We start from the raw sequence: 23000 nt of genomic DNA, 5'->3' as shown, positions 1-23000 counted from the left end.
AGGCTATTTAGGGTTTTTCCAATAATACCTTTTTATCTTCTTGATTTATATTAACAAACTTGTTCTCAGTGAAACAATATAAATATTTTAAGTTTCAGTTGTTTAGGTGTTGTCTTGAGGATACGACCACAGTCGAGGTTTCTCACTGCAGAAGTGAAAAGAGAAGTGCCGAAAGTTTAACATATATTTTTTGTCTACTAAAAAGATGTTTTTACTGAATAAAGTTATCACTAATAGTTTGTTATTAGACATTTTCTTCAGAAAACAACCATTTATTGGCTAGTGATAATAATCTTAAGATAAGATTTTAGAGCCCTCCTATAGCTAGACACTATCTTTGTACGCAATTCTTCAGACCTCTAATTTAGTGTTTTCCACTCACGTTTAAGGGTTAAAGTTGCTGTATTTAGAGTGTGAGTGTGATTGTTATACCATGGTGTAGTTTTATTCTCTCTTGGTTTGATGAGCGCAACATTATTTGGTTGTGTTAGTGAAGATAACATACATACTGCTACATCAAGGTCATTTGTGTTCATGGGTGCATTTAGAAACACAGAACTATCAGGTAAGTTCTTCATAAATTTGTCTTTAGTGGATGGGATGATAGTTCCAGCAGGGTGATAAATCTGTGCAGATCTGCTCATTTCAGGTATACACAGATTATAAAATAAGTGGTAGTAGCCTTATATGTGGCTTGAAACCAGCTAATTTGAGTCACATGTTTTGGGTGTGCTCTAGACTGGATCATGTCGTGTGCTTTGAATGATGTGAAATAATAAACACTATATAACTGTTCTATCCCTCATCATGTGGTGTGTTTGAGTGCGGTGTTGTTAGTGAAGTGAGCATTGATTGCTATAAAGTGTGCTGTTCTTCATCTCAGTATATTGTCATCTCCAGGTGATGGTCAGCGGCTGATTGTTTCCTGAAAGCTCTGCTAATGTCTGCATTGGTGTTTTAGCTGCAGTATGGCAGAGGAGCGAGTAAAGGACTCTCTCTCAGAGAAACACAGGTATTGACTCTGTTTTTACACCATTATTTCAACACTTTCTCTGAAGAACAAAGACCAACAACAATGCTCTTATTTGTGTTGCTATTGCCTGATCAAATGATGGACAAAGCTTCAGTTTACAGCTTCAGCAAATGTGTTTAGATCATTCTAGATTACAGACAGCTTGATCAAGATATTTATCAGAGCTGAAGTGTTTATAGATTATATAAACGAAACGTAAATCAGAAATTAATTTGTTAAAATTATTACAAATATGTTAAATTGCAGTGTATAGTTCAGTGAAGGGAATTTTGAAAAATTTTTGTCTCTTAGATTTAGAAATTATAATCATTTCTATAGATACAAATACTTTTTTAATATTTCCTCTGGTTTCTGCAGCATTTGAGAGTTCTGTACAATGAAGATTAGTTTGCATGTAATGCATTAGTAATATATTAAAAAGAAGATATTTGATAAACAGCAGCACATTGGCTCAGTGATGTCACACTGTGGCCTCACAGCAAGAAGGTTGCTGGTTTGAGTCCCGGCTGGGTCCATGTGGTGTTTCTGTGTGGAGTTTGCATGTTCTCCCCATATTGGAGTGGGTTTTCTTTGGGTGCTCTGGTTTCCCCCACAGTCCAAACACATGCGCTATAGGGGAATTGATGAACTACATTGGCCACAGTGTATGAGTGTGTGTGTAAATGTGAGGGCGTATGGGTGTTTTCCAGTTCTGGGTTGCAGCTGTAAAGACATCTGCTGTGTAAAACATGCTGGAAAATTTATTGGTTCATACTGCTGTGGCGTCCTTTAATAAATCAGAGACTAAGCTAAAGAAAAATGAATGAATTAGTGAATTTAATAAACATTTAATTAAAAAAGGTCTATTCTTGGTACAGGCACGCGTGAATGCAAGGAAAGAATAATAAAGTTTTTTTTTTAAATATCTATATCATATTATATAATATAATGATCTTCAAGTTAATCAACTCAGTCTCCCAAATCAAACATTAAATAAAATAAAAAGGATTTGCTTCAGATAAATAATTAACACATGAACAAATTATTAAAAAAAAAAAAAGAGTAGCCTATTGTTTTTAGTTTCGTTTGTAAAACTGGTCTACAAAAACCAAAAAGGGGCTGAAAGTGCATCAGGTTTTTGTGGATATACACAGTTCCATTGTGAATACTCTCATGAGATGCAGTTCTGCTGTAGTTGCGCCACTTATGCTTGAAGTGTAAACTGGCGTGAGGCTTCATTTTCAGGCACACTCACTCATGTTTGTGTCCTCTGTCTGCCAAGCTGCTTATCTGTTGAGTTGTCGTCAGAGGGATCAAGTGAAAAACCTTCTCCATTATTTTTAATTTAGACAGCAACAGCTATTTCCACTACTAGTGATATTATTCACTCTTCAATCCCACATACTGCACCTTTGAAGGTGACCACTTGTGTGTTTGTGTGTTCAGTGTGAGATCAGGATCATGTGTGTCCAGCTCTGTGTCTCTGAAGAGTGACCACTCACTACGTAAACCACCAGACCTCAATGAGGAAACACCATCATCTGCCAAAAGGTATTTTGTGTTTTACATTATTAATCACACATGGACTGTTTGAAAATATTTCAGTATTCATCATGAGATTTTATTGTACAAAATATGCATATGCCTATACACTGTTTATTAAATACTTAAATACGACGTTCTTACAGATTATATAAGACAAGTGAATGATCAGTAATAAAACAAAAGGAAATAAACTGATTAGCAAACAATAGTGTAAACAAATACAATTAAACAAATACAAAATTACTTTAACCCTCTGCGTTCTAACACCCCATTTACACAGGGCTAAACGTCAATGCTTTCTATTCACTTTCATTGGGTGACGACAGGCATTGCTGAACTGCATTGTGGATCAATCTGTACCACTTCAGTGTCGTTGTTCGCTTCAAAAGTTGAAACTTTCTCAACTTTTCAAGTGCTGACGGAAGCGTCAGTCAATCAGATCGCTGTATGCAAATTCACCAGCTCAGACAGTGACCGATTGCTGGCTAATTTCATTGGCTGGTACTTCAATGACGATTGCATCAGCCTCAACTTCAGACAAGACCTCTGTCAAGCGTTGACGCTAAACCCCGTGTGAGTGCACCATAAGAGGATTTTGGTCAGTCATTTGTGCTTATTTATTTTACTTATAACATGTAATTTTATTTAATTCCGCATAAACTGGGTTAAAATGATATGCAGCTAAGATTATGCATTCTTAACATGTTTTAGTGTCAAAACATGTTTAGTGTCAACTCACAAGGGAGAAAAGTGTGTGACATGATACGAGCAGCTTACATTTTCATTACATGTTTTGGTTAACTAAATCTTTAAACTCAACTCTCTTAAGCTCTAAAAGGAAGAAACACTGAAGAAATTTGCTGTTAAATTAATTTTAGCAGAGACGCAACTGCCAGTCATTTATTAGTTATTTGGGAAGATGTAGCCTAATAAAAATGTTTTAATAAAAATAAATAGTTTACTGCACAGTCCCACAGTAGGCTACACTATAAATAATATTTTAATTGATTTATTAATATAATTATTATTATTATTACAATTAAGCTAAAATTGACAAAACGCAGAACCCTTTAAAGTTTCCTTTCATTTTGACATTGCTAAAAAGCGCACTTTTACAGTTGTGTAGAGAAACATCCCATTATGCAGCAGCAGTCAAGGTATACACATAATAAATGCCTTTTGGGTTTAAAGATGATCGCCCTGCGAAGTCAAGTTTGCAGTGTTATAAATGGAATAGGTATTGTGCTTAAGTGAATTTACCGCGGATCAACCGAGAAACCTCGTGCGCTGCAGGTGGCTGAATGAAATCTTTTAAAAATATGTAATTTAGGCTATACTGCTATTTGCTCATGCAAAATTAAACAACATAAAATATATTGTAGATCTATTTTAAGAGCTAAAATACAACACATCGAGTTTGTTTTGACTTGTAACTCATGGCCCTAAAATGAAAATAACCTGAAAACAAGCTATTAAAAAGGCTTAATAAATAAAATAATTAATAAATAAAATGACGGGTAGGCTTAGTAACCTAATGGTTTATGATGGTTTACAATATATCACGAAAAAAGCACACTTATGATAGCCTATAAAGCTTTGTTTTTACATTTAAAATGATGACAAAAAAAAGTTATATAGCATGTTGAGTTGCGTGTTATCCGTGCCAAAATCTAACCAATTTTCACTGTAATAACAAGTGAATTTTAGTATCTTATTTAGGTATTTTTCTGGCTACACTAATGCCTTAAAATGTAACTAAGTAATTGATTTAAATGACAATAGATTGTAACATTAAGCTTTTCCCTAACACTGATGTTGGTTGGATAATAGGCTACGTGAAGCATGATGACTCGGTTAAGCTGATTTCACTATATTTATTTATCGGTTACAAATAGTCTGATCGTGGGTCAGCTTGCATGTGTGGGCATAATTTGACGTCTTTACCTAAAACTTTAAACATTTATAGGCCTGTTATTTAAAATAAAACGGAAATAAGGAGAATAACATATGATTTAAAGCACTCGTTTGGCACTGAAGCCATCATCCGTCTGCATTAATAAGCATTAATAAATAAAATTTGTAATAGCGAAACTGCATATTATTATTACTATTAAAATGTAGCCAGTATTACTGCCTTAGGTCAGTAACTTAAGCAGTAATGCAAAGTAATAATAAATGTGAATACATAGCCTAAATGAAAGAAATAAGAGACCTATAAGAGAGTAATAAGAGATAAGAGAGTCTAGTGCCCCCCTATGGATTTAAAGTGCCCCCTTAGTTTTGACTTCCTGGCGCCGGGCCTGGTGTCACTGTACATGAAGCACAGAAGAGATTGATTGACAATGGTCTATGCAGATCAGGACACATAACACAATGCACTGTTAAAAAAACAAACAAACAATAAAAAACAATCTGCGAAACTATGAGGCTGTGAAAGGTGAACCTTGTTTTAGCAAGGGACCACTTGTACCTTGTAAAATAGCAATGTTTTAAACTACACTCACTGGCCACTTTATTAGGCACATCTGTCCAACCGCTTGTTAGCACAATTTTCTAATCAGCCAATCACATGGCAGAAACCCAGTGCATTTAGGCATGTAGACATGGTCAAGACAATCTGTTGAAGTGCAAAGGGGATTTAAGTGACTTTAAAGGTGGCATGGTTGTTGGTGCCAGACGGGCTGTTCTGAGTATTTCAGAAACTGCTGATCTACAGGGATTTTCATGCACAACTGTCTCTAGGGTTTACAGAGAATGCTCCGACAAAGAGGAAATATCCAGTGAGCGGCAGGTCTGTGGGCGCAAATGCCTTGTTGATGGTCAGAGGAGAATGGCCAGACTGGTTCCAGCTGATAGAAAGGCAACACTAACTCAAATAAGCACTCGTAACAAGCGAGCTCTGCAGAAGAGCATCTCTGAACACACAACACGTCCAACCTACGGTCAGATACAGCAGCAGAAGAGCACACCGGGTGCCGCTCCTGTCAGCTAAGAACAGGAAACTGAGGCTACAATTCACACAGACTCACCAAAACTGCACAATAGAAGATTGGAGAAACGTTGCCTGCTCTGAGTCTCCATTTCTGCTGACACATTCAGATGCTCGGCTCACAATTTGGCCTCAACAACATGAAAGTATGGATCATCCTGCCTTGTATCAGCGGTTCAGGCTGGTGGTGGTGCTGTAATGGTGTGGGGGAGATTTTCTTGGCACACTTTGGCTCCATTAGTACCAATTGAGCATGGTGTCAACACCACAGCCTACCTGAGTATTGCTGCTGACCATGTCCATCCCTTTATGAGCACAGTGTCTCCATCATCTGATGGCTACTTCCAGCAGGATAACGCAGCATGTCATAAAGCTCAATCATCTCAGACTGGTTTCCTGAACATGACAATAGCTGTATTTCCACTATCGGGCCATTGTGAGCCAGGGCTTTTATGGGGCCTGGCCAATTGCCCAGGAGGTTGAGCAGTGAGGCTGAGATCATGTTGCGTTTCCACTGTCGGGTTGGTCGCTCACAGCGTGTCATGCAAACCCAGCCCCCAGAACATCCCCAGAATCAAATGACACACAACCCGCCCACTTTAGCGGGAATCAGGTAGATAAAGCACACCCTCGCATAATCACAAAACGAGTAAAATTAAGACAACCAAAACAATCAAATGACACGTTACTGTACAGCAGTAGATTATAGGTCTATATGCACAGGCATGTTTCATTCATCATATTCATTTACTCGCCGACCGACTGTTGGCATCGAAACATGTCAATTTTGTCCTATAGGCTACATGACACTTAATAGGTGATTTCCCTTTATTAAAGGATGTTGCATATTATTCTGTGATCTTAAGGAAAGTGTTCAGTGTTTCAGCACATAAGAGCAAGTAATAAAATATAGCCTATATTTTGTTGCGCTCAGCAGTTATTCACTAATAAAGCTCCTCATGTTAATTTAATTTTTAAATTTTACCACGTCATATAATAACATACACACTTGTTTGAAGACACACAACACATTTTGTATTTGCAGTTATCCCCAATGCATCTGTAAAATGGCGCTGCGCTGAACAGAAAAAAGGTCACCTAATTTCTGCTTTTACTAACCCCAAAAATGCTCTGTTTGCAGGATTTGATTAATATCATTGTACCCAAATACTTTATAAATAATATTTCAAACCTCCTCCAGTGTTTATTGTTTTTAGAAAATATCTAAAATCTTTTTTTTTTCAGTTAGGGCTTTGTAAAATGAAAGTTTAATATGGCTTTAAAACAGTTTAACTTATCTATTGTTCCTGTTACAAAAGTGGACACAAGATTTGTTAAGTTTTATCTCTTTCTGTTGTATTCATATAGTTTATTATCTCCAAAATAAAGAAAATAATAACAAATAATAACAAATAAAATAAAAAATCGCATCGGTCACACATTTACATTCAGGTCCTTTTAAAAAAATTAGCATATTGTGATAAAGTTGATTATTTTTTGTAATGTATTGATAAACATTAGACTTTCATATTTTTTAGATTCATTACACACAACTGAAGTAGTTCAAGCCTTTTATTGTTTTATTATTGATGATTTTGGCATCTCAAAACAATTGCATATCATGAAAAGGTTCTCTAAACGAGCTTTTAACCTAATCTGAATCAACTAATTAACTCCAAACACCTGCAAAACATTCCTGAAGCTTTTAAAAACTCCCAGCCTGGTTCATTACTCAAAACCGCAATCATGGGTAAGACTGTCGACCTGACTGCTGTCCAAAAGGCCATCATTGACACCCTCAAGTAAGAGGGTATGACACAGAAAAAAAAGTGTGGCAGAAAACGCAGCACAACGAGAAGAGGTGACCGGACCCTGAGGAAGATTGTGGAGATGGACCGACTCCAGACTGTGTGGGACCTGCGGAAGCAGTGGACTGAGTCTGGAGTAGAAACATCCAGAGCCACCATGTACAGCCGTGTGCAGGAAATGGGCTACAGGTGCTGTATTCCCAAGGTCAAGCCAATTTTGAAGTAGAACACCTGGGGCCTCATGTATCAACGCTGCGTACGCACAAAAACTTTGCGTACGCCAGGTTTCACGCTCAGAATCGCTCACGTTTGGATTTACTAACAATGAACTGAACGTGGGAATTTGCGCAGGTTCACGGCAGCTTTCTGGCAGGCGTACGCACATTTTTTGTGCGTGTCTGTTTTATTTCCATTGGCGACTCCTAGAGGCAGTTGTGTTAAATTCTTCTCTACAAAGTGTCTGATCCTTGCAATGGCGTCTGTATGAGACGGGTTCATATAGTAGGTATGTAAGATTTCCATACCATACAGTTGACCAGCTAAACATTAAAGCGCAATTTGCAGCGGTCGCCTGTTTTCCCAATGTAATCTGAGCTATCTACTGCACGCACATTGCTATAAAGACACTATGTGAAGATAAATTTGCATGCGTGAATCAGAAACATTTCCATTCAATAAATGTGCAAATAAAATATGATGCACAAATTTATTGATGATTCCTACTTGTCTTTCTCGTGATAAATAGTGGGCAAAATCTGATATGTAGCGGGGAAAAAAGAAGAAAGAGTTCATCAGACGCTGGATTCGAGCCGAGTTTATGCTCGAACGTGTCAGTGCATGATCATATGCTTCTTATGAGGTGCGCCACTGAGACTGCGAAGGGTACTACAACATTTTACAGATATAAACCACACTATTTCTTTTTTAAATGCACTCAGTACGATGTTCAGACCCAACTGTGTTAACCGTATCAGCTAAACTCTCCCACTCTTTTTTTTTTCTTTTGTTGTTAAATCCGCCGAACAAACTTGCAAATAACACCGCTTTTCTCCGGTCTACCTCCGAAAGCAGCACCTCCAATTCACATTCTGTTCAAAGTTTCTCTTTTTGCTGATTTTGCCATTGCTTTTTCGTTGGGTTTTGACATTAGCATAGTCATTAGCATATTCATACGGGGGAGTAGGCAGGGAGGGGTTTTGTGCTCGTTCATGTTGCGCTCAGTTTCACGTTCATTCAGATGTACAAAAGAATATGCGTGAGATTCGGCGTACGCAGTGTTTCATACATCTGAATTTTTTTCTGCGTACGCACATTTACAGCTTTGTGCGTACGCAATGTTTTAGTAAGATTTCCACGCAAGTCTTCGTACATGAGGCCCCTGGGCTACAGAGAAGCTGCGTTGGACTGAAAGCAAATTGCATGTCATTTGGAAATCAAGGTGCCAGAGTCTGGAGGAAGACTGAGGAGAGGGAAATGCCAAAATGCCTGAAGTCCAGTGTCAAGTATTGTTGTGGTTGTCAGCTTTTCTCTTAATGAATCCAGCTCCTACTTCTTTACGACCCCTATTTAAAGACATTTAAAGCAGATTGTTGGCTTTTATAATTTACAGATCTAATGTATTAGTAACTGTTTTTCCACATACAGCTCACATTTGTTAATCATGACTAGTATTTGTTTCAAACATCTAAACTGGACTCGTCTCTCCCATACAGTATGTGACTTTTCAAACAAAAAATGACAGTTTCAACATATCTTGTGTACATTTCATGCTTTTCTGACACAGATGGTTCTCATGTATCCCCAAGTCCTCTCTCTTGCTCTTTTATGACCCCTTTGCCTTAAACTGTCACCTGTTTTCAATATTGGCATATATATATTGACATATATTGGCAAAATCATAGGGCCCTCCACTCACTCAATTAAATGTGTCTTCATATAGGTTTAGTAAATAAAAATCTTCATCAGTACCCACAGTCAGTAATGGTCTGGGATGCCATGTCAGCTGCTGGTGTTGGTCCACTGTGTTTTACAGTAGACCCCTTACAGAATGTTTAAAACGTTACACCTAAAATAGAAGCACAGCAATAAACATTAAATACACTTTCATATATAGAATACAATTAAAAAATAAAAACCAGAACAGACTGATGGCAGCATAAGAGGACAAAAAGCCAACGACAAACAGTACAAATGTGTCAGAAATACAGTACTAATGCTGACAATGCTGATTTGTCAATAACCAATTTTTAACATGAGTTTGGTGCATGTACTTGTGTGCGTTCTGAAAACTTGTGTCCACCTCTCCTTTCATTCCGCCCCGAAGCCCCAGCTGGCCCTCTTTGGCCCAGGGTATTTGGCGGGCCTAAAAAGGTCGGCCACTAGCCTCGAGAAAGCCCCGCTTTGGCCCGATTAGGCCCCGGAAGTGACAGTGGAAACGCAACTGACCTTGGCTCGCTCACTTTAGGCGCGATAGTGGAAACGTGGCTAATGAGTTCACTGTACTCAAATGGCCTCTAGAGTCACCTGATCTCAATCCAATAGAGCAGCTTTGGGATGTGGTGGAACGGGAGATTGGCATCATGGATGTGCAGCCGACAAATCTGCAGCAACTGTGTGATGCTATCATGTCAATATGGAGCAAAATCTCTGAGGAATATTTCCAGTAGCTTGTTGAATCTACGCCACCAAGGATTAAGGCAGTTCTGAAGGATTAAGGCAGCCATTGCAACAAAAACATCATTATAAAGATTCACAAAAAATAACTTATTAGAAAATTTTGTAATGAAAGACACATCTTAAACAATAAAAAGATTGAACGAGCATAAAGTTATAGATAAATAAATAATAAAGAAAATACAAAGCCCCACTAGACCTTCATAAAGCAAGGCACAAAAAACATGAAATACCCCAAATCTCATAGATCAAAAATAACAAAAGAAAAAACAGCTGGGTGAATAAACAAGTAAATAACAAAAATAAACCTAAACCAAGAAAAAATGATCCAGTCAAAACAAATAAGCAAAAATGAAGGAGAATTTTACAGTTACAAAAAAGTTTTCATTCAAACAGTAGGCACAGCAAAACAAACACACCAGCGCACCTGCGCCTGGTTCTCGCAGCTGAGAAAAGGAAGCGGGTATACAGCGTTCCCAGATCTATCGAATTAACTACAACATTAAACAACAGACAATGCTCACTTGTTAAGTGTGACGTCACGCAAAGCGGCTTCTGGGTCCAAGCGGCCTATTACGCTGAATGGGGAGACTCTTGAAATGGTAATTATAAATGTTTACAAGGCGATCTAATGCTTTTGAAAATCACGATCACAATATATATGTCCATGTCTAATGTCCAATGGCCAGTAAGGGATTCATTTTTTTATAAATTGTAAAAATTTCGGTATTTGTTATGCAGCAAGCCCAGAGATTGTTGTGTACACTATGATCTTATGTAAAATTAACTTTAATGTGTGATAGGAATTAAAAACGTTCATAAACGAATGATTTCCAAAGTTAAATGAGTGGCGGCTTGGACCCGGAAACAGTATTACATACGTCACAAACACGTCACCACTTAACAAGTGGATAGCTGGTAAATTCTGCTCTGCCTCATTTCCTGCTCTGCGTTTTCCTGCTCTGCTCCTCTCCTGATCTAGACTCTATTTTCTCTGACTCTACTGCTATCAGGGTCTCTTCGGGGCCTACTCTCTTTCTCTCCCTCTCTCTCAGGTAACTTTATTTTACTTTTTAGATGGGTACAATTTATATCATATGTTTTATCATTTCATATGTTATGCAGTTATTTGTAATTAATTAATTGTAACCATAGAGAATTATTCTCATTAATCAAAATTTATCTATTAATTTTTAAATATTAGTAAATACTGGGTCACACGTTACAATAAGGTTCATTAGTTAATGTAAATAATGCATTTACTAACATGAACAAACAATGAACAATACATCTACTATTGTATTTGTTCATGTTAGTTAACGTTAATGAAAATACATTAGTTCATTGTTAGTTCATGTTAACTCATGGTTGTGACGTTATAAAAAAACAAGACGTGGAACCCAATTGAAAGTAAAAGTCTTTAATGCTGATCTTTAGACAAAAAACAGAAAAATGGTGAGTGGCTGGAAGTATTGGAACAGGTAGAAATAATTATAGAGATGGTCTGGTTCGGCAGCGCCGATCAAATGTTCATAATACTCATCAACAGAGCAGATCAAACATTCATCGTAGAAGAAACAGGGATCATCAGAGACAGCAACAAGAAACTCAACCAAACCATTTACCATCAGCGATATCAGCGAGAGGAGCCTGACAAAAACACAAAGGACTGTGAGCAAACAATGAACTGACAAGGTGAGACAGAAGCGCTGAACATATATAGGCACATAAATGCGCTACACCTGCAGCGCGCTGATTATCAGCTTTATCAGCTACCCAACATCTCTCCTCCGGACCGTAACCTTCCCAGTCCACCAAGTATTGAAATCCTCGCCCCCTCCGTCTAGAGTCCAGAATGCGCTTAACCGAAAAAGCAGTCTCCCCATCAATGAGACGCGGCGGCGGGTGAACTGGTGTGTGCGGATTACTTGCCGTATGAAAAATGGGCTTTACTTTGGATACATGGAACACGGAATGAATTCTCCTGTAAGCTGGAGGTAATTTGAGGCGGACTGCCACAGGACTAATGATTTTAGTGACAATAAAAGGGCCGATAAATTTAGGAGCTAACTTATTACAGACGGTGCGGAGCGGAATGTTTTTAGTAGAAAGCCTCACTTTTTGACCGACAACATAAATGGGAGGCTTAGACCGGTGGCGATCGGCTTTAGCCTTGGTGCGCGTCCCCACTTGGAGGAGGGTCTGTCTGGCCCTATTCCACGTGCGGCGGCACCTCTGGACAAAGCCGTGAACGGAGGGAACCGCAACTTTGGATTCCAGACTGGGAAAAACTAGTGGCTGGTAACGTAGACTACACTGAAACGTAGAAAGGCCCGTGGACGACACTGGTAACGAATTATGTGCTTATTCCACCCACCGAAAGTTGTTGGCTCCAGGAGGATGGATTCTGCGAGACCAAACATCGCAGTGTACGCTCAAGATCTTGATTGGCTCTCTCAGTCTGGCCGTTACTCTGGGGATGAAAACCAGAGAAAGACTAACAGTGGCCCCCAATAAATGACAGAATTCTCTCCAGAACTTAGAGACGAACTGCGGCCCCCTGTCAGAGACCACATCCCTCAGGAGGCCATGAATGCTAAAAACATGGTCAATGACAGCAACCGCTGTTTCTCTGGCTGATGGTAATTTGGGCAGAGAGATAAAATGAGCAGCCTTCGAGAACCTGTCCACCACAGTTAAAACTACCGTGTTACCGTTAGAGGATGGAAGACCCGTAATAAAATCTAGTAAAATGTGTGACCAGGATCTCGAAGGCACTGACAGCGGTTGGAGGAGTCCAGCAGGTGGGCGATTGGAAGACTTGGAAACCGCACAGACAGAGCAAGCCAAAACAAAATTGCGCACATCACGAGCCATAGCTGGACACCAAAATCCTTGTTTGACAACAAATAATGTTTGACTCACGCCTGGGTGACAAGCTACCTTGGAGGAATGACCCCACCGAACGACGTCGGACCGTAATCCCTCTGGCACAAACAAACGACTCGGTGGGCATCCGATCGGGAGCGTTACCCCATCCAAGTCTGCACGGACCCTCGACTCAATCTCCCAAGAAATGTTTGCTAAGAAGGGAGCACAGGATCAGGAGATGGCTTGCAATTTGAAGGATCGAAAAGAAGTGACAATGCATCAGGTTTGATATTTTTGGAACCTGGGGCCTCATGTATCAACGCTGCGTATGCACAAAAACTTTGCCTACGCCAGGTTTCACGCTCAGAATTGCTCACGTTTGGATTTACTAACGATGAACTGAACGTGGGAATGTGCGCAGGTTCACGGCAGCTTTATGGCTGGCGTGCGCACATTTTTTGTGCGTGTCTGTTTTATTTCCATTGGCGACTCCCAGAGGCAGTTGTGTTAAATTGCTCTCTACAAAGTGTCTTCTCAGCTGTATGAGACGGGTTCATCCGCATGTTTAGTATATAAGGTTTCCGTTCCATACAGGTGACCATCCAAACATTAAAGCGCAATTTGCAGCGGTCGCCGGTTTTCCCAATGTAATCGGAGCAATCTACTGCACGCACAGAGCCGGCCAAAGGCAAAAGCGAGCTAAGCGGCTGCTTAGGGCCCCATGGCCACCAGGGGGCCCCCAAGAGTGCATTAAATTACTAACTTTCGTTTTTGTTTTAGTTTGTTTGAGAGTTTTTTATAGATTATGGGTGGGGCAAATATATCAATATGCTCTGGCACCAAGAATCAATATTTATCTAAATGTACAAAAGATCTGAATTAATTAATCTACTCTGACTGCAGCCATTTACCGCTGTGGCTGCAGTACACCCAGCTGCCACCAGGTGGCTCTTACCGTAATGGTGGATCAACAGTACATCAGAGATGCACGAGCCTTTTTAACCACTGATAGATGAGCGATTGCAATTGTGAAACTTTATACAGGAATATGGGCTCACACTATTTATTTCCGCCAAGATATATAAAGATATCAATAGGACAAGAACACATAATTTGAAGGGTTTTTCATTTATTTAACCCTTCCAGACCTTTGCAAAGTCTTGTAGATGGTATTTTTGCTGAAAATATTAGATAAATTAAAAAGAAAAACTTAAAAATAATGTTCTTTTTAAATTGATGAGTAAATAACTAATGTTCTCCACTGCTGGAGGCATTATAAGTGCTCAGAGGAGTCTGTGCTCACCTTTCTGAGTATTCCAATCAGTTACTGTTCTTGAAGAAAATATATTAATCTAGTGGCAATGCAAAATTTTGCATGATTAAAAATAAACCAGGGCTATGCATAAAATACATCAAATAGGTTGACCAAGTTGTAATAAATGTCTGTAGTTTATAGAAAACTAGTAAGCAATAAATAGCTATTTTAATTGTTTTCTAACATGCACAGTTGAAGTCAGAATTGGTAGCCCCCTGAATTATTAGCCCCTCTGTTTATTTTTTTTCCCTAATTTCTGTTTAATGGAGAGAAGTTTTTTAACACATTTCTAAACATAATCGTTTTAATAACTCATTTCTAATAACTGATTTATTTTATCTTTGTCATGATGACAGTAAATAATATTAGACTAGATATTCTTCAAGACACTTCTATACAGCTTAAAGTGACATTTAAAGGCTTAACTAGGTTAATTGTGATGCTGCTGCTCTGATTAATTTAGAGATGAGCCCTCTATCTCTGCATTTTCCAGCTTGTTGAACAGTTGTGTGCTTTTATACACAGTTGCAATACTATAAACGTGCTTTTAATGAAAGAAATGCATCTTATAACTTTTTGATGCATTTTTTACTCTTCATTTGCAAAAAAATATATATATCATTGTTGGTTTTCTTGTGATCAAATTTCACAGCCATGTACTATGAATCATTGACAGTTGGTAAATACTGCAAAAATTATTTTCTTTTTATTGTTTTTGTCTTGTTTCTAGTCCAAATATGTTAAAAATCTTAAAGAATAAACATTTTCTAGACAGATTTTCTGTGGAAAATGCTTCTTGATTTAATTTGATTTAGATTTAAAGTGATTTTTTTTTAGATATTTGAACTAGAAAATACAAAAAGTATATGTAAGAAAAAAAGCATATTTTATAATGTAAGCAACATAGCTACAGCAAATAAAATTGATAACGCGTGTTTTAAATTTAAAGTGTGCAAATAATCAAGGATTAACGATAATTTATCATATTGTCTGCACCAAGGGGGCCCCAAATAAAATTCTGCTTAGGGCCCCCTAAAGGCTTGGGCCGGCCCTGTGCACACACATTTCTATAAAGGCACCATCTGAGGATGAACTGGCATACATGAATCAGAAATATTTCCATTCAACAAATGTTCAAATTAAATTTGATGCACAGACTTAATAATGATTCCTACTTGTCTTTCTCATGATAAAGAGTATATAGGCAAAATCTGATATGTAGCGGGGAAAATAAAGAGTAAGTTCATCAGCTGCTGGATTCGAACCGAGTTCATGTTCGAACGTCAAAACATGTTGACGTGTTTTACGAGCTGCGCCACTGAGACTGTTAAGGGAATATTCATATACATACGGGGAAGGAGGCAGGGAGGGGTTTTGCGCTCGTGCATGTTGCGCTCAGTTTCACGTTCATTCGGATGTACAAAAGAATATGCGTGGGATTCGGCGTACGCAGTGTGTCACACATCTGAATTTTTTTTTGCGTACGCAATGTTTTAGTATGATTTCCACGCAAGTCTTCGTACATGAGGCCTCTGTTCAGTGCAAGATGGTAAAATTAAACTGTCCAAAAAATAATGCCCACCGAGCCTGCCTGGAGTTCAATCTTTTACTGGATCTAATATATTCAAGATTTTTATGATCAGTCCAGACGATAAAAGGCACCCCCGAGCCGTCTAACCAGTGATGCCACTCCTCCAAAGCAAGCTTAACGGCCAACAACTCTCGATTACCAATGTCGTAATTTCTTTCTGCAGGAGATAATCGATGAGAAAAATACGCGCAAGGATGGACCTTGCCATCCGAGGCGGAGCGCTGGGAGAGGATGGCTCCAACCCCAACCTCCGATGCATCGACCTCCACCACAAACTGCCGGGAAGGATCAGGGGCAATGAGTATCGGGGCTGAAACAAAGCAGCCTTTTAGTTTGGAAAAGGCAGCTTCGGCTGCGCTGGACCACCTGAACAGCATTTTGGAGGAGGTCAAGGAAGTCAAAGGTGCGGCCAGTTGGCTAAAATTAAGAATAAAACGCCAGTAAAAATTGGCAAAACCCAGAAACCTCTGCAGGGCCTTACGGGAATCTGGGGTTGGCCAATCTACCACAGCCTGAATCTTCTCTGAATCCATGCGCATGCCCTCGACTGACACGATATGTCCCAAGAACTGAACCGACTGTACATGAAAAACGTATTTCTCCGCCTTGACATAAAGCCCATTCTCTAGCAGCCTCTGCAACACTCGTCTGACATGTTGAATATGCTGAGTGAGAAAAAAATCAGAATGTCATCCAGGTACACATAAATAAACTGATCTATCATATCTCTCAACACGTCATTGACGAGTGCCTGGAAAACAGCCGGAGTGTTGGTAAGGCCGAAGGGCAGAACGCAGTACTCAAAATACCCTCTAGGGGTGTTAAAAGCAGTTTTTCACTCATCCCCAGGTCTTTTGCAAACCAAATGATAAGCATTGCGGAGATTTAATTTTGTAAAAAAGTTTGCCCCCTGCAGGCGCTCGAAGGCTGAAGACATCAGCGGCAAAGGATAAGTATTCCTAACCGTGATGCTGTTCAGCCCTCGATAGTCAATGCACAGACGAAGGGAACCATCCTTCTTTTTTACAAAAAAAAAAAATCCCGCCCCTGCCGGTGAAGAAGACGGGCGGATGATCTTGGCTGCTAAAGAATCAGAAATATATTTCTCCATGGCCTCCCTCTCTGAAACTGACAGCGAATATAACTTGCCTTTAGGCGGAGATGTAACTGGCAGTAAATCTATAGCACAGTCATAGGGACGGTGAGGAGGTAGAGAAGCAGCCCGGGACTTACTGAACACTCTCTTCAGGTCATGGTATTCACGAGGCACGTTTGATAGATCCACCTGCTTCTCCTGATACACAGAACAAGACACAGTGGAACAAGCAGACAATAAACAAGACTAATGACAGCTCTCATTCCAAGAAAAAACTCTGTTGTGACCCCAGTTAATATGAGGCTTGTGTAACACCAACCACGGGTGTCCCAGAATAACAGGATTTTTAACAGTGTTAATGAGAAAGAAGGTAATAGTCTCGGTATAGTTTCCTGAAGTAATGAGTCTAATAGGAACTGGGATATGTGTGATAGTTGGAAGAGGTAGACCGCTAAGTGCGTAAACAGCTATGGGTGAAGAAAGGGGAAAACTGAATTTTTTACTTATTAGCTAAATCAGAGTCAATAAAACTCCCCTCTGCTCCTGAATCAATAAACACATGACATGGGTTGAAAGTTCGAATTGAATTCCAATTTAATGGGTAGGAAAGTGGAATCGGAAGAATCTTTCCCTGTATACTCTGCATACCTCTGCGCTGCATACGGTTGTCCACCCTTATGGCCAGGCTGATGAGACCGTTCAACGTCTTGGGTTAGTCCAAAGCATAAATCTCATCCTTTATATGGTCTGCGAGTCTGTGAAAGAACATGTCCCACTGAGCTTCACTGTTCCAACCACACTCAGTCGCCAGGGTGCAGAAATCGATGGAATACTCCGCCACCGTGTGATCACCCTGACGAAGCTCCGCGAGACGTCTAGATGCCTCTCTCCCCGAAGCAGCCTGATCGAAAACCGTCCTGAGCTTCTCTGAAAAGGACTTGAAGGTTTGACTGCAGGGAAGCTTCCTCTCCCACACCGTGGTTCCCCATAATGCCGCCTTACCCGTCAAAAGGTTGATAAAAACGCCACCTTGCTCTTTTCGGTGGGAAAAGACGATGGTTGCAGTGGTATATACAGAGAACACTTGGCGATAAACGCTCTGCATAGTTAGGGTTCACCTGCATAGGACTGTGTCTCATTAACAACAGGAGTGACTGGTGGTTCGACGGAGGGAGCTGGTAGGGTGGATCCGGCGCTGAGACCCGAACTGAGTCGCTGGACCTGTGTCGTCAGCTCGGAAACCTGATTCATTGATCCTGGTGATCCATCCTGGCGACACTGCGTGACAGCACATCCTGTATCTCCACCGCACTTGCTGGGTCCATGTTTTGTCAGTTCGTTCTGTGACGTTATAAAAAAACAAGACGTAGAACCAAATTGAAAGTAAAAAACAGGAAAATGGTGAGTGGCTGGAAGTATTGGAACAGGTGAATAATTATAGAGATGGTCTGGTTCGGCAGCGCCGATCAAATGTTCATAATACTCATCAACAGAGCAGATCAAACATTCATCGTAGAAGAAACAGGGATCATCAGAGACAGCAACAAGGAACTCAACCAAACCACTTACCACCAGGGATATCAGCGAGAGGAGCCTGACAAAAACACAAAGGACCGTGAGCAAACAACGAACTGAAAAGATGAGACAGGAACGCTGAACATATATAGGCAAATAAATGCGCTACACCTGCAGCGCGCTGATTATCAGCTGAGCGGTGCTACTCAACAGTTCCGGTGACAATGATCATGTGACCGTTCAGCTGATGACATGAAAACAAACACCCACTGACAGCCACGCGACTTCCACACAAACACAGAGAGAAAAGCACACACACTTAGTAACACATACCATAATAGTGAACTGTCACACAACGCAGCCACTTCAAATAAGGAGCAGATGGATCCACAACCGTGACAATGGTGCATTAGCTAATGTTAACAAACATGGTCTTGAATGTTAATAATGCATCAGTAAATGTTCAATTATGATTAATAAATGCTTTACAAGTGTTGTTCATGATTAGTTCATGTTAGTAAATGCATTAACTAATGAACCTTACTGTAAAGTGTTACCAATTACTTTTGCTTTAACATCAACATTTAATTGCTCCATATTGCAATACAAAACAATCACATAATATCAATGCTCTCTCACATTTATAGCTATTAATGCTGCCCTTATTTCTGTTTTTGGTATAAGACTGCAGAAGAATGGTTTGACTAGAAATGTACAGTTGTTTCATGCTGATAGCTTTTTTGTCACTCAACAGAACTACAGTTCGAACCGTTTTAGTTAAATTACCATTCCTTACATAATAAACCGATTAAATATGAACACAAACTTTCATTGTGGCAATATCTGGAATATTTGTTCTTAAAACCATTTTGAGCATTTAATAAGCTTGATTTGATTTAATCAACTAAAGGGGGGGGGGGTGGTGAGATGGGTAGTTAGTGTGTGCGGAACACATGTGCTCTTTAGCAAGTGAAAGCAGGACAACAGCTTTATTTTACAATTAATTTTAATTAAATTAATTAATTAAAAATAAATTATTAAAATTTTTGTTCTTATTTTAAATTTAAGAAAAAAAAAATTTTTTTATCTAGTTTGCACCTTTAAAGGGCCATGAAAGCCCCTCGTTTCAGCAGGGTGTTTTCACACCTCTACTTTGGAAAAAGTCAGAAAAGTGGGCGTGTCCAGCTCTGTTTAGGGGGGAGTGTCGGAGGAACTAAAGTGGGAGGGTGTGGGAGTGTCTATTTGGGCGCGCTGAATTTCAGAGTCAAAACACACAACCACAGCGGACAAAGTGACTGTGTTTACATGGACATCTGTAGTAGAATTATTTGCCAGATTATTAAATGGTGGACTTTAACTGCAGTTTGGCTCTTTCATTCAGGGAATTAATTCATGTCCCTCCCGACAAACGAGATATTTGATTCGAGGAACTGCTCTAAGCGTGTATTTTTCATGCAATGTTTGATACCGCATGGCGAATGAGAGAAAAAAACTCTGCATTTCCCGGAAACTTAGATGCACACGGCAGGTAGCGTCAGAAAGCCGCGTGTGTTATTCCGGTCACAAAATCCAACACGAGGTTATAGTTTGGTTGTAGTGCTAACTTGTTTACACTCGTTGCAATAGTTTGTTTGATTCGAATAACATACGAACTGAATAAACAAAGAGCACTGGTCGCTAACTTACCAAATCTGTAGAGACAGGACAATCACCAGCAACTAGAGCCGCGTCTTTATTAAGAGGAGACTAAAGCGAATCTGGATCTCAGCGTTTGCAGATGAGAACAGCTCTCAGGTAAACAATAATCCTCCTTAGACACGTAAGTTATTGTTGTCGAGCGTCGCGTACACTGTTAATCCACACATAAGTCTGAGCTCTCACAGAGAGAAAATGAAAACGAAACTTAACTACAGCAAACTATAAAAGCAACACTTCACGCTTGTTTTGTCAACACAACGTGGCGTCTCTGCCATCTACACTCTGACAGTAATGAATATTAATGAAGTTGCACAATAGAGCGCGCTGATTGGTTTGAACCAAGCCTTACTCATGCATTAATGCAGCACACTGTAAGACGTAATAAGACACACTCTGGCACAGACGTCCAGTCTGCACGCTGGAATACACGCTATTATCTCATGACCGTGACACAGCTTCAAAAAATTTTTTCAAACCGGAAGTACGAATTTGCTTGAAATAACGCAAAAACAACCAATTTACACTTTTTAGTGAAATATAGGTGTCCTAATAGTGTTTTTAGCAGTGTGGGACACACATACCACTGTCAACAGCTCAAAACATGTGTTTTGGTGTTTCGTGACCCTTTAAAAGACACTGAAGTTTGTCCTGCAGTTTATTCCTCTGGTGTGTTTGTGTGTTCAGTGTGAGATCAGGATCATGTGTGTCCAGCTCTGTGTTTCTGAAGAGTGACCACTCACTACGTAAACCACCAGACCTCAGTGAGGAAACACCATCATCTGTCCAAAGGTATTTTGTGTTTTACATTATTAATCACACATGGACTGGTTTAATAATTTTACATTTACATGTGAGTCACATTTTTTTTACCTCTAAAATTTCTCTCATCATTTACCTTCTGGTAATTTCAAACCTGTATACAATTCTATCATTTGTGGAACATAAAAGATGTCATAAAGATGTTTATAACCAAATATTCCTAATACAGATGAAGCTTTTAGAAATAAATTGTAGCTTTGTTGTCGCTTAAATGTTTGTGTAAAATAAATTGTAAATCAAATATTTCTTTCTAAAATATTTCTATCTAAAGCTACTGTCTGTAAAGTATTTTATATTTATACATTTGTGTGTGATTTCTCAGCTAAATTTAACATGTAAAAGCCCTTAACCCTAACCACACAAGTAACAAATCTGTCCATTGTCTCCTTATTATGAGCACTACATGTATTATTTTCAGTGTTTGTAAGATATATCTGTATGTGTTTGCCTCTAAATGTATGATTACAGTAGTTGTATATGTTAACAGTGATGAATATGAGTCAGCAGATTCAGGACACGAAACTTTCAGGAGACACAACAGTTTCACTAACAATCTCCAGTCCATCTTCCAGGTGGGAAAAACTCATTTTGAATCATAATTAAAATTCTTATTATTACAGACAAAATGGTTATTGAAAAGATAATGCTTCTGCAACACATTTCACTTTTACTGTTATTATTTACTTTTAAGAATTGAAATGTATTTGTTTAAGGAGCAACTGACTCCAGTTCATTTAATTATTAGAAAATAGAGCACCTGTGATGCTCATGGAATCGTCGTTACACCACCGATGTGCATTACTTTTTTAAGTATTCAACAGACTGAAGTCAATTATTCCACATATCAAATCAAGCAATTTTGTGTTTAATAGATGTCTATATAATGATTAAACTTTAGCTGTTAGTGAGAGTCTAATAGACATCTAACAATAGTCCAAAACTAGACTAATCAACAAATATAAAGATTGGACAGACTTTACATACATTCCAGATTCCAAATTTTGCATCTTTTTAGTCAAGCCATATATCTGTATATGTCTATTAGACTTCTTATAAACACGCAAAAATATTCTTGCTGAGATACTGATGGTCTTACACCTAAAGCTATTGTTTATATGTTGTATTTGAACCATTTGTCAGCTTTTTGTCCTCGATGTTTTCAAATATTGAGTAGTATATGAGTCGACAACTGAGTGTAAATGAAGCTTTTGGGTAAATATTTTTACCCTTCGGATGGGGAACGAAAATGCTGTTAGTAGATTTATTCATTAATCCACGAATTGTGGGATTTTGTTTCAGAAAGCCAATTGTCTGAAAGAGCATACAATGGGCCAATGAAATGCCAATGAATTGGCAGCGTAAGCTTGCGCACATGTGCCTTATTGCCAATTATCTCCGCACATAAGCACAGGGGAAGCAAGGAAACGCCATCCTTTTCGCTTCAGAGACTATTACAGCCTTCTGAGAGAGTCAATGAGGGTTCCTCCTGCTATTTACAGCAAATTGAGCGAAAGAGAGTTCTCCCTGTCCAGAGTGGGTATACACGGCGGCAGACGGTCGAGCTGGGATTCTCCCTTGCCTGGCGTTCTTTGGGTCCGGTCTTCCAGAGCGGTGCGTATAAGTTGCTTATTTCCTAAAAGAGCAACACAATCATGCAGCACGTCCTTTTCAGGATGGCGCTCCGACTGTGCGTTTCTGGATGCGGGGGTTTCCTGTCTCCGGATGATGAGGACGGGCACTGCATTGCATGTATGGGGGTCCAACATGTTAATGCGGTGCTCGCGGGCAGTTCATGTCGTCATTGCGATGCCATGACTGTAGCGCAATTGAGATCGCGGCTAGCCCTTGTAATGGGGCAAGACTCCCCAGCTGTCCCCTGCACTGCAGTGGGCACTCGGGCAGATCTGAGGGTTTCAGCGAGAGAAAATCCATCTAACCAGATGGTAGCCCTTACGCTCGATGACACTAGAGACCAGACGTCTACCGCGGTATCGGAGGGTGGGCTTTCATTGTCCGATGATGATCCAGACCCGCTTGGCCCTTCGGTGCAGGAGAGCGCTGTCAAGTC

The 23000-nt window shown here is 39.6% G+C and overlaps 1 protein-coding gene across 1 annotated transcript in view; it reads left to right on the top strand.

Moving 5' to 3' along the window:
* Positions 1-23000, top strand: part of LOC137491565 (NACHT, LRR and PYD domains-containing protein 3-like) — a 43918-nt gene that overhangs the window by 540 nt on the left and 20378 nt on the right. The window contains exons 2-5 of the mRNA NM_001444638.1: positions 901-1012; positions 2459-2563; positions 20798-20902; positions 21420-21504. Coding sequence (NP_001431567.1) covers positions 969-1012; positions 2459-2563; positions 20798-20902; positions 21420-21504 — 339 coding nt within the window. The 5' untranslated portion in view covers positions 901-968. The remainder of the gene's footprint in view (positions 1-900; positions 1013-2458; positions 2564-20797; positions 20903-21419; positions 21505-23000) is intronic.

This window comes from Danio rerio, chromosome 4 (genome assembly GCF_052040795.2).
Source record: "Danio rerio strain M-AB ecotype USA chromosome 4, GRCz13ab, whole genome shotgun sequence".
Lineage (NCBI taxonomy): Eukaryota > Metazoa > Chordata > Actinopteri > Cypriniformes > Danionidae > Danio > Danio rerio.
Note: the sequence above shows the minus strand (reverse complement) of the source record. Positions and strands in the feature narration are given on the sequence as shown.